The sequence below is a fragment of the Aphis gossypii genome, chromosome 3 (genome assembly GCF_020184175.1).
Source record: "Aphis gossypii isolate Hap1 chromosome 3, ASM2018417v2, whole genome shotgun sequence".
NCBI classification, from domain to species: Eukaryota; Metazoa; Arthropoda; class Insecta; order Hemiptera; family Aphididae; genus Aphis; species Aphis gossypii.
This window is the reverse complement of record NC_065532.1, coordinates 11,080,998-11,094,221: the sequence shown is the minus strand read 5'-3', so window position 1 is coordinate 11,094,221 and position 13,224 is coordinate 11,080,998. Positions and strand designations below refer to the sequence as shown.

General features: G+C 25.5%; 1 protein-coding gene across 3 annotated transcripts; it reads left to right on the top strand.

Moving 5' to 3' along the window:
* Window positions 1-11,413, top strand: LOC114120576 (putative uncharacterized protein DDB_G0282133). Of its 3 annotated transcripts, XM_027982520.2 has the most exons (10): window positions 1-1,169; window positions 1,238-1,345; window positions 1,436-1,615; window positions 4,163-7,069; window positions 7,129-7,306; window positions 7,370-7,564; window positions 7,730-7,893; window positions 7,976-8,117; window positions 8,888-9,223; window positions 9,310-11,413. In XM_027982520.2, the coding sequence occupies exons 2-10, from the start codon at window positions 1,251-1,253 to the stop codon at window positions 9,829-9,831; spliced, it is 4,719 nt and encodes a 1,572-aa protein (XP_027838321.2). In that variant the 5' UTR covers window positions 1-1,169; window positions 1,238-1,250; the 3' UTR covers window positions 9,832-11,413. The 3 variants fall into 3 exon arrangements, with proteins under 3 accessions (XP_027838321.2, XP_050059209.1, XP_050059210.1); XM_050203252.1 differs by having other exon boundaries at window positions 1-1,345; XM_050203253.1 differs by lacking the exons at window positions 1-1,169; window positions 1,238-1,345 and adding an exon at window positions 3,403-3,492 and having other exon boundaries at window positions 1,477-1,615.
* Window positions 11,414-13,224: the final 1,811 nt, after the last annotated feature.

The following is a 13,224-nucleotide window of genomic DNA, read 5'->3' as shown; positions in this document are numbered from 1 at the left end:
TAATTAGGTTTAGGTAGGTCGTTGGTACCTAAGTATCTATACAATACCTATATTGTGATCATCGAGTGTTCGAGTTTATCGTTAAATCTTAAATATGTTTGTTGTCTTAAATATTTAAATTATAATAAGAGGTACCAAACTTAACCTTGGGAGTGGGGGGGAGGCATGTCACAAATTATAATTTATCATTATACAGGTGTATTTTCGTATAACACGGTTAAAACTTGCAATAAGCGTGAGTCACGATTCCCGAATAAATTAATAATATATTATACACTAGCACAAGCTTCAAGCGACGTTTAATGACACACGATACACAGACATTTAGACAATATTATATCGTGTAAAGTACCAAGTTTGTAGCGTATTTTAACTATTTTAATGTAATCCGGCACGGTATTTAGGGATCGTGATGAATCCGCAATGATGTAAATTCTAAATATATTGTTTTATGTTTATACTGTTATCACGATATAGGCAGTGTTTGGCTAGCGCCACCTGTGGACGTCGCTGCCACCAATGTATTGTTATTGTTTCACTGATAAAGAACAATTTTATTATTCACAGCAGCCAGCAGGTTATAACGGCAGACGATACGGAATGGACTTCCCCGTCTAACAACTGTGATAACGTATTGATCTATAGTCTGTACTCCGTAGTGTATGCATTCGTATTAATTGTAATTTGTATGCACGTCATCGTATCGTAGATTCGAATATGATACTTTGGCGGTGGCGATTGTCGGATGGGCTTTTGCGAGGAGTCTCGTGCGATTTGGCCGTTTAAAGAATTCGCGTTCCGCTAAATAGCTTGCGAAAACAAAACATTTATTATTATTTTTTACTCTGTGGGACGACCGATAGTGCGATAGACGATAGTAGGTACTAATGTACTATTTAGTATTTACCTATAATATTATTATGTGGAGGTGGCACAAATAATAATAATAATAATATAATAATAATAATAAATAATATAATTTATTCTGGTGCGCCTTTCAAATTCAAAATTCAAATCGCGTTTTTGATTGTATCGTTTGGCGTACACCATACTTATTAAAAGAAAAAAATAAACAACAAAAAAATGTGAACTTTGCTGCTATGTTGTCTATAGTCGTGAACACATTTCACTGGATATTTTTAGCTCCCAGATATTCATCTATGTATTGTGTAAGTGATGAATGTTTTTACAATTCTTACACTGGCCAGTGTAATCAATGTTTTTAATTTTCGTCCAGTTAATGATGACTGATGGATATTGATCAATCTGTGAATGGGTGGTTTGAAAGGATAAGCTTGATACAGAGGAAAGCTGATCACTATAAGCTTCATCAAGATATTCTTTCGTGAGTATTACCTAAGTTCATGTTTTTATTTGAATGCATATTTATTATTGACTATATTTAAGAAAACTGACAAGTAAAATTATATTTCAGATTATTATCGGATAATAAAGACAGTTTTGATTTCTATATTAAATCAAAGGGAATTATTATTAGTGCACATTCTTGCATATTACGCTGCCGCTGTCCACAATTTTATCATGAAGTTATTAAAAAAGTCGATGTTGCTAGTTTGCCAGTATATTTATTAGAACGAATTTCAGATTTTATCAAGTAAGTGGTAAATTATTATTTATTATAGCATAACATAGGTACATCAGTTAATTTGATGCTATAAATTACTGGTAGTTGAATTGTTCTATTTTTTTTTTAAGACCATCAAACTAGTTATTTCTCATAACATACAATCAATAAATAATTGTATGTTATAATAGTTATAAGTATAAACTATCATTTAAAATAATTAACAAATGTAGGTAACTGTAATTTTGTTGTGTTATCATTTATTACATGCAAGTTGTCATGGTGACTAAGATAAAACTTAACTTTCACTTGGCTCATCTTCACTGAAGCACATAGTCGTAGTTCTCATTAGAAACAATTAACTTACACCTGTTGATTTCTTGTAATGTATTTCTTTTTACTCTGATGTTCATGTTTTATTTAATCATCACTCTCTCTTCCAAAAATGTTTGTTTTATAATCCAGAAATTAGCATTTTCAAAGTTCTATCTAAAGGTAATGATCATATGTGATATACATATATTACTAAAATATGGTAGGAAACTAAATAAGCCGTAAGTAATACATTACATTTTTATTTAATCTTCATATATAAAATCTTTTTTTATTTATTTTTAGAAAATCAAAACATATTTATTTTATTTGTTATCTATTAAAATACTAAATTTCACTGTTTGCACAAATAAAAACATTTTGGTTAATGTCCTATTTAAAAGCAAATATTTAGGTTCAAATAACTTAAATAGTATAATTTAAATAACGAAATTAAGTTTATGAAAATAAGCAATTTTTTAGATTATTATCGAATAATATTACAATTGTGTAGGCGCATCATAGGTGTGGTAATACATTTTTGCCTGTGATTAGACATATATTGTGAAACATGAGCAATCAGATTTTTTTTAAATTGTGTCAATTACAATTAATTTTTATTTGAATAACTTATAATTTATTTTATTTTTTTGATTTATTGAAGTTTTTCCATTACCAAGTAATGTATTAGTATTCCAAAGTTGGTTATTAATTAATTAATAATTAATATTATTTAAGTTATTCATTTCTTATCAAAAAATATGAATTAGAGGATCTGTATCGAGATCTGTATCTACTTAATGTATACACTATACACTAGTATACAGTTTACATGTTTATATTTACAGATGAAAATATTTTCTATGCTCAAATAAACTATTTATTTAAGATTTAAATAGGTACTGGGTATTTTTCAAACAAATTGATAAATTGATGATTTAAATAGGTAAACTTAAAGTTTTATAAAATTGAACTAATTTTTTTAAAACTGACGCAAACTCAAACTTGAAATTTATTCAAATCTATTAATTTTGTCAAACTTTAAAAAATTTAACCATTACAGATTTTAAAATATAGTAGTAATGAAATTATGTCTGTAATTTAGTTTAAAAAAAATGTATTTATCTGCTGTCACATAGTACACAAACTATTCCAACAGTTTGAGATATTTAATTTCAAAATTATCTTTTTTTAAATTGTTCAAATTATTTTAACTTTGAAAGTTAGAAAAGTTCTTTAAAAAATCCATATCAGATAATAAAATAAATAGTTTATATAGCTTAGAATTTTTAATAGTTAGTATATACATTCATATGCGTGTTTATTATTGAACTTTTATGTAAAACCTAAATATTTCTGAAAGTAAAAGTCTATCTAAATTTGATATAAAAACAATTAAATATTGTTAAATAGATTTAATTGAGATATAAATTAATTTTCAAAGAAATATTTTGTTAATTTATAAATTGAAAGTTATATTATTGATTCATAATCAATTATTTCAGAATTCTACCTAAAATCAAGAATTAATCTCATCTCAAAAGGGTGCAAGCGATATTTATATAGAATGTTAAACACCTATTTTAAATACCTAGGTAAGATATAGGCTGTATAAATATCACATTTGTGAAAATATCGCATGTACCCCTTTGCATGATTTTGTACATTGACTTGTTACCTTTAAATGATAAGTTGTTCTTACTCATAAAAATTAATTAATTTTATTATTTCACATATTCTAAATTAATAATGGAATTTGATATATGATACCTTGGATTTCCTTTTAAATTAACTTTGGTTTTATTATCTAGTTACCTATTACTAACATAAATATAAGCAATGTATTGGTATGGTAGACTTTACAATTAATTTAATTTTATAATATTTCATTTATACAAATGTATATTTTAACTTTGTAAAGTTACATTTAATTAAAACTAATAAAACGGGTTTGGTACATAATCAAATAAGTTAATGTATTTTCATTACAAATACAGTTTTCTTAAAACGTTTAAAAATGTTAAAAATGAATGAATATGTGTATATATAAAATTGAATACTCATCATCGTATATACTACGATCTTCTAGATATAATAATAATTATTATTTACTTATGGTTGAGGACAATGGGTTAGCAAATCACACCTTTTAAAGAATTAAATATTTACATACAATTTGCTTTTCATGGTTATCATTTGTTTTTAGACTAAATGTTTATACTACATATTTATCCAAGACTGAGTATTTAATTATTTATTTTGTAGGTGTGTTTATTCTGAGAACAATGTTACTGTACTAGAAAAAAAATTGATTAAATCAATTAATGTTGATCATTTGAAAATAAAAAAACGTCCATCCATTGATTTATATGAGCCTAAAAGGATCTCATGCGATATTAATCCATTATACTATTCACTAGCACAATATGATGACCTTTCTTCAAGTGAGTTCAGTGATTTTGAACAATGTGCATATGACGACATAGAATCAGTCATTTTAAACCAGGTGAATATTAGAAATTCTTCATTTAACAGCATGGACATTAAATCAAATAATTCAGTGGAATCTAGCCAAGCTAAGTCTCAATCAAGTAGCTCTCGTAAAGAGTCAAATGTGTTATCTAATAAAGACACTTTTATAGATACTAATTCTGCATTAAATTTTAAATTTGATGGATCAGATATTGACAACAAAGTTCGAATAGTAAATAATCTTAGCCATGAAATAGAACATGATCTTATAAAAAAAACAAATGATGACATAAATAGTTTTTCAAATCTAGAACTTGCGATTGGATGCACCAGTACATTAGATTCATCAATTCCTGATCAAATTCCTGATTCAAATAATAAAAGAAATCAACCAGCTATTGGAATTGTAAAGAGTAATACCGATGTCTGTAATCCTGATTTATCAAGGGTTGATAGTAAGATTATAAATAATGAAAATAATTTACTCAATGATAAAACAAATAAAATGATTCAAGAAACTGATGATGATTTAGATGTTATATTGCCTAACAATTTTGAAACTTTTACTGTAATTAAAAAAAGTAATGAAAATGGAGATATTTTTTCTAAATTTAATCATTTTGAAGATAGTGTTAATAAAAGTAATCAAGATCCATTAAAGAGTGAATCAATTAATTTTCAAACATTCACTGTAATAAATGAAAATATAATAATTGATGATGACAATGAATTTCAAAAAGACATTGTTGTCAATAGTGAATCTTTTGAACCTGAAACTTCAAATGATTATAAAACATTTACTATTGTTAATGGTATAAGTAGATCTCCTTTTCATACAGAACAACTAAGTAGTTCATCTAATTCACCTCTATCAAACAGTAAAATATTTGTAAATAATAATGACATTGATTTAGATGTATTACCATCAACTGATATATTATCTCAATTTGATACAATTACATTATTACCACAGTCAAATAATAGCAACGAGGAAGATAATGTGTCAATAACTTTAAATACTGATAAAAAAGAGATTAATATGTCTAATTTTAATAATGATACAACAGAGAAAGAAACATGTGGAAATAACGAGTCCTATAATCAAGTTGATTTAAAAGCTGAGAAAAGTATTAGAAATGATGTAATTAGTTGTTCAAATAATGTTGATAGTATTGTAACATCAACTGAAAGTATTATATGTACTGATACAAAACAATGTAGTGATGTTATACCTAATACAATATGTACAGCTAATGATAATGCTATATTCAATTTTGTTTCTGAAAATAACAGTAGTCAAAATAATTCAAATAACCAACATATAGAAAAGCTGAAAAGTTCTGTTGAGTCTGATAGTACTCTTAGTTTACATCTTGATATTTTAGAGAATACTAAAGGAATGAATTCTCCTGATTCTTTAAATGAAGATGAAGTTTTTGGTCTGGAAGAAAAGCCTATTGTTTCTAATAAGCTAGAATTTGTACCTTTAGAAGCAACACCAATAAAAGATAATAGAAGTCCGCGTTTATCTAGAAAGTATATGGAATGTTCACCTGTTATATCAGCTAATGCTTATATTCCTGATCTTGATGTGGACAAATCATCTGTCACTGAAGAAAATAGTGAAAGAAAGAACTCAAGCTCATTTTTTATTGATTTTAATCAAGGTAAACCAAAAAATAAACCTAAACGTTTTGAAAATCTCACAAAGTCTTTAGATTCTAGTACAATTGCTAATAGCAAAGAAAAAATATTCTCTATGTTTATTGATTTTAACGAAGATTCTGAATCCAGTGAATCATCATCTAAAGGTATTAAACATCGTAAACCTCAAACACTTGCAGATCGGTTTGTTCGAATGCATAGTGAAGAGGCTTGTACCAAAACTAATGATTGTGAAAATACAGTAACTCCTCCTCCAAGTCGAATGACATCAACTGTAGATAATTCTTCTGCTGACATATCTGAATCATGTAAGAAACAAAGTGTATTCATGTTTATTGAAAATGATTCACCTACCCCTGTCAAACGAAGATCATTACCTCAGAGCTCTAGACTGAAGTCTCAAAGAAATTCTTGGAATGTTGACAGTACAGTTGTTCATAAAACTCATCATAGAACTCATAGTGTAAATTTATCAGAAGACAGTCACATGGATGCCAGAATGACTCAGAGTCATATAGAAACAGGATCAAAAGACTTCAATAAACCTTCAGATTCATTTGATACTTTAGAATGTAATGTAACAATCACTGTAAATGGTGCAAAAGATAGTGGAATTGGTTTAGTTGATTCTTTTGTCCGACTATCTGACATGGATAAAACACCTTCTCAAGAAATTATTAATAGTTTAAATAAGAGTGAGTCAAAATCTGAATCATTGAGACGTGATTTAAAAAATACAGAGTTAGGTAGATGTTTAAAACGAATGTTTCCATACTTAAAAAATATTGAAGTAGAACGTATATTACTCTCTAAACCACCTCACACCCTTGACAACAGAGAAGAAATTAAATCTGGTCTTGGACAAGATTTACTTCGTATGTTTATAGAAGAAATTGGTGCTGATACAACAATTGATGTTAATGGAAGGCGAATTAAAGCCCATAAATGTGTGTTAACTTCAAGATGCCAATATTTTGCTGCCATGTTCAGTGGTGGATGGGTACAGAGTGCTGGAAATGTGTTATATTTGAAAGGGTAAAAAAAAATCAGTTTGATTTTATTCTTATACTTACATGCATTTTTTTAAATTTTAGCTTTTCTTATAATACCGTCCATTTAACATTACGATACATCTATAGTGGGGAGTGTGATTTCTCAGAGATAAAAAATGTGGCTGAATTATCCAAATTGGCTGATATGTTGTGTCTTGAAGGATTAAAAGATAACATCATGTTGTACTTAGCAGCAGAATACTGTCATTTTTTTAAAGAGGTTAATATTGTGCTAATTAGTAGTTTTTGATGTTAATCTTTAATTTATAAATAATATTATTAGGTTTGCGAGCGTTGTACTATTGGTATTCTCGAGTGCTTAACATTAAGTGTTGCTTATGGACTTGATGATCTTTATTTATCTTGTATAGTATGGATTAATGACAATTTTTCTGTGGTTTGGCCAACACACCATTTTGTTTCACTGCCACAGGATTTAAAAGTCAAGTGTTTCAGACATAAAGTTGCCCATGTTGATGTAATATATTTATATTATTTAATTTGGTCAACAGAAATGTAATTCTCGACTACTAATTCAAATCATCTCTAAATTTATAATTTTAATTAAATATATGTTTTTGTTGACCATAATATAACAATTATATTGTATTGTATTTAACATATTATTTTTTTTAATCCATAGGATCTAAATGATGTATTAAGTGTAACAGAAGGCTGTGAAAAGATAAAAAAATCTTTACCAAATGATGAATGGACTAAAGAAATAATAAATTTAACCACCGACCTTTCAAATAGTGTAATAAAATACTTGGCAAAACATTTTTATTCTACCATAACTTCAAAATAGTAAGTCAGCATAATAAACCATAAATGTAGAAATAAGTTAATAAGTATAAATTTTATAATTTAAATATGTATTTCTTGATAGTTTCAAACAAATGCTTGAAAATGAAAACTTATTTGCCGATAGCTTTGCTACACATTTGTTAGCATCTTGTAATTGTGCAAATAGAAATCAAATACGACAAGCTTATGATCATTTGAACAAATCATCGTCAAATAATTTTTGGGTAAAATTAAAAGTTTTAATAATTTTGAAAAATAAACTTAGTTACATCAAATTTAAAAAAAAAAGTGCCAAAATGCAAAAGTTTTGTTAGAATACTTTTGATTGTTTTATGTACATTTGTCTATAAAAAATTAATAAATAATGTATGAATATTTTTATACATATACTATAAGAGTAACCTCGGGTCGCGAATGATTTTTTTTGGTTTTGCCAAATTACAATCATCAATTAAGTAAACATTTCTAGTTTGTTTTAGTTTCAGACAATCGACCACGACTAGAAAATTACTATATTATTTTCTTATCTTAGCAATATGAAAGCTAGGCAGTTTTTAGAATAATAAAATTATGCTTTTGAGAGAACAGTGTTTAACACATTTTAGCCATACTTATTGTCACTACTTGAGGTTACTCTTATTTGATGTAGAGTCTATATATGTGTACTTCTTATAAAATACTGTTATCATATTGTTAGTGTAATAAAATATATAGTCGAGAATAGTATTGGTCTTAAAATTAAATTTTATTGTTCTTGCTCTAAAGTAAATAATTAATTTAACTTTGGTCTTTGATATTTAAGTATAAAGTAAACCAAGTAGTTAAATTATTCACAAATTTATTATTTTGATATGTTAAAAGAGATAATAATTAGTAATAATATGTAAAAATATTAGTTATCAACCATTAAAAATTGTCTAAGTTATTTTCTATAGCTAATAATTAATCAATAATAAAATATATATTTTTAATATTGTTTGTTATACATTTTTAGCATACACAAGGAGACATTTTAGTGAATGCTATTATGGAGTTAATAGTTAAAGGTTTAGCTTCTGACTTCAAAAATGGTAGAGAAAGACAAGCAATGGGTAGTCTTCCAAATGATTATCGTATGTCTGAGGCTCTTGCTAAAAAGATCTCGTTTGAGCTGGGCTTACCTGGATTAGAATTAGCAGCAAATGGAACTCTTATAACATCAAGCCCTGTTAAAAAAATGACAATTAGTACTAGAGCGTTAAATAAAACACAGGAGAATAAAATTAAACTAAAAACTGCAGTTGAAAATATTCCATTAACAAAAGTTAAAACTCCAGGAAAATTTGCAGAGGTATTAAAAAAAAAAAAATTCTGTATTACATATTTTATTAAATTATATCTATATAACATTTATAATAATAAAAAAAATTATTTCAGGTAAAATCCCGGTATATGGAACCAAAACCACAACTGGCTACACCTACACCTCCAAAAGTCTTGTTGTCTGTTCATAAAGATTTACCTCGTGGTCGTCGTAATATGTCATCGTCGACATCTCTGATTTCATCACCTAGTGTTAGAAGCACTATGGCAAGTTCCAGGTTGTCTACTAATAGAATAGATAGTGGCTTGAAAACTAAAACATCATCTGAATTATCTCTATCTACTCCTAAAACAAAATCTAGGACTATGTTGCCAAAAACTGATCCTCTACCATCCAACAATCGTGCATCATCAATTGCAATAAAACAAACACCCAAAACTAATAGAAAACCTATACAGAATAATGTAAGTATTAACAAAACATCTAATGAGAAAATAACAAATGGAGTAAAAAGACAAACTATTATACCAAAAACTAAAATGTTGCCAAATGGACATCCCACTATAGGTTCTAGATCAGGTACATTTTGTAAAGATGAACCTACTGTTATACACAGTAAAGATATAACTAGTTGATTCAGTGTTATCAATCAATTCAATTAGTATATATATATAAAAAAAAATGATGGTTCATATGGTACTTGTGTTTTTTTTAAATTTTACTAGAAATAGAAATGTTTAATTCCAATATTGTAATATTTTTTATTTTAAATTGTAGTATTATATCACGACCAAAATATATGTCCAATTACTTACAAACTGTACAAAATTAATTATTGAATGAGATTATTTGTAATATCATATTGTGCTTATTGTTTACTTCTTTTTTTTTTGCACATTATAATAATTATTGTTTAGATATGTTAAATATTGTACAAATTTATTATTCATAAAAATATTATTTTTCATTTTTCTCAAGTGAACAATGTTTACTGTCCAATATTGTTCAATATATAATATAAACAGTTTAATAGATAATAGTTATAATACCGTCTAACTATTTTTTATACCTTAAATATGATACCAATGTATTAATGGTAAACTTATATTAACCTTATGGGTATAATAATATAAAGATTTTAAATGTAATTAGTTGTAAAAACTATTTTGCACACACACACATATATATATATATATAGATATATTATTTTTTCTTGTTAATTTATTTTTTTTTTGTTATGAAATGTTTTAACAATTTTATATTTAATTAATAAAATCCTAAATCTTTAAGCTGTCCTTCTATATTTTTAACTAAAAAAATTGCAATATTTTAAAATGGTACTTTTATTTTATTATTATGTGAACTAGTCATTGTGCCATTTATGATTAAAATTCTTAAATTTTTTATTTAGCATATACTATATTATTTATTTTTATATTTAAAAGTTATTTAAGCACAGTTCCGTATTTATTAGTACACTTATTTTTGTTTGTAATTTATTAATAATTCTTTTGTAAATATTTTAATTTTAATTTATCCTGCGCTTTGTCCGTCCAAATTCCAAAGATAGTAAATAATTGTTATTTTATATGAACTAGTAGCTGTTTTTATGAGGATGATTTTTAAATATTATTCAACAAATGTGCAATCAAAAAAAAAAAAAAAAAATGTGCAATCTCATCATTGAAAGTGTTTATTGATTTTATTTTTGTGACTTCCATAAATTATTTCGTTTTTAATCTCAAATATAAGGATATTATCATATTATGTTCAAATAATTAAAATATTTTATGTATGATTTATCTTTGTATTTTGCTTTAATTGTACTTTAATTTAAAACATACACACCTTTATATATATATTTATTTTAGCTTTTGTTTATACATAATGTACAGTATATTCAGTTACTATAAAAACTATTATTAATGATTTATTTTGATTATTAATAATATGATATCAATCCTATTTAGTTGATCAAATCATTGTAGATTATGTGATAATAATAGAATCAACCATTTAAAATTAAGCTCTCTATTTTGTTCAAATATAGGTATTGAATATTTAAGCTTTTGTGTAATATTAAGTTTTTTGTAATGTTACTGTTATTATTTACAACTATCCCTATTATTGTTACCTATTATTTAGGTGTAAAATTGTTTTGAAGTCCAATATTTGCTTTTTGTAATATGTTAAGCTCAATAAATATAATTATAAATATTAAGCAAATAAATTTATTCGTATGTATGTTTTAAATATTTTACTTATTATTTATTTCAACTTAACTTAAAATAATTACTAAAAATACCTTACAGAACTATATTTAAGAGTGTTAATACTATTCTAACATAAAGGAGTATAGTTTGAGCGAGTATTTAACTTTGATAAGATACTTGAGGAATGTACCAGATTTTACTCAAGTTAATTAGCTTACGTTTTCCATCGAGTAATCAGCTGTTTTATTGGAAAAAATCAGTAAATAAATTATGAATGTCTTGATATCTAATATTTCTCCAATATTTAGATTTGTTTTCTATACATGATGTAAATACTTAATAAACTAACTTTGTCAACAATACAACTTTGCAATTTATGTATATGGGAAGATTAAAATACATAATTAAACAAATATTTAAGAAATTTTGTATTTTCAAGAAATTCTAAATACTTGTTAAATTCTCAAGTATCCAGATATTGTCCTACAGGTACATTTATTCTAACTTGATTTGGTGACTGATAGAAAATAATACTTTTTTTAAATCAGTATTTTACGTAATTTAAAATAATAAGTTACAATATTACCAGTTATCATATTTATACAATAATTAATATGTATATTGTATAATATATTGTTAGTGGAATACCTATAATTTGTTAGAATAAAATGTTTTATGCAAACATTAGTAGGTTTCAAAAATTGAATTTAATACTTAATGAATGGATTCATTTTCTTCCATATAAACAGTATACAGACATAGGAACTAAATTTAATCAAAAAAGATATAAGCTTCATAAGAATCTTCAATTATGTTTTAAATTATATTTTGTAGATAAATTGAAAATATCTTAAACTTTAAGTTTTTAAATAAATGTTTATAAATTACAACTAAGATTTGGGACTTCATCTGTTTGACTTCTAACAATGTGTTATACTTTATATTTTTTAAAAGCATATTTGACAAATTTTAGTATTTTTAATAACTTGATATCAACTATAGTATTTTCAAATTTTAAAACCCTATCTGGGTAACACAAATTGCAATTAAGATTACACAGTTATACTCCACACCAAAATAACCCAACTAACCTATCTTAGATAGTTATACCTAATATAGACAGTCTACATAGTACATTTTATCTACATCGTTAAATTATTAGAAAACTCATAATAAAATATTTATTAAACATTAAGTAACTTTTTTTTTATTCTGGGGGGATTTGAACACGAAAACCACCCCCATAAATATGCCACTGGTTTATCATCCAGGTGAATATTCTAAATAAAAATAGTGCAAAGTCCCAAACTTTATTTATAGACATATAGTCCAAATATTTTATTGTGTCGTAATATCTTAGTGTTGGCTTTTAAAATTTATCAATCTCTTAAATTTAATTAATAACATATTTTCTCATGTTTTAGCATTGGATACATATACAGAATTATTTATGTAGTACCTATTATTTAATTATGTGAAAAGCAAACAATTTATATTTATTATTATTACAATTAGGTACTTATGAATAAACAGCAGTTTATCCAATAATATTATAGTAACACTATATACATTTTACTTTGATCTGTATCTGTAAGTAAATCACATAGCCAATACTTAAATAATCTTATAAAAAAAAAAATAATAATTATAATTAAATTGTCAAGTTGTGATTGAATTAATACAGATATTTGATTATTAAGTATTTAACAACTTTAGTTTTTATTTTCAATTATATAGATGAGTGTTGTTTTATGTAATTTCTGTATTTATTCAATTACTGTTATTAGCTCGTTAAAGCTTACCTCAAAGCTTACA

What these genes read in the sequence shown, in the direction of transcription:
- LOC114120576 (XM_027982520.2), top strand. Translation starts at nt 1,251, where the DNA reads ATGGATATTGATCAATCTGTGAATGGGTGGTTTGAAAGGATAAGCTTG. An exon ending in AATGTGTTATATTTGAAAGG is followed by an intron (nt 7,070 to 7,128) that starts GTAAAAAAAAAT and finishes TTTAAATTTTAG; the next exon opens with CTTTTCTTATAATACCGTCC. An exon ending in ATAAAGTTGCCCATGTTGAT is followed by an intron (nt 7,565 to 7,729) that starts GTAATATATTTA and finishes TTTAATCCATAG; the next exon opens with GATCTAAATGATGTATTAAG.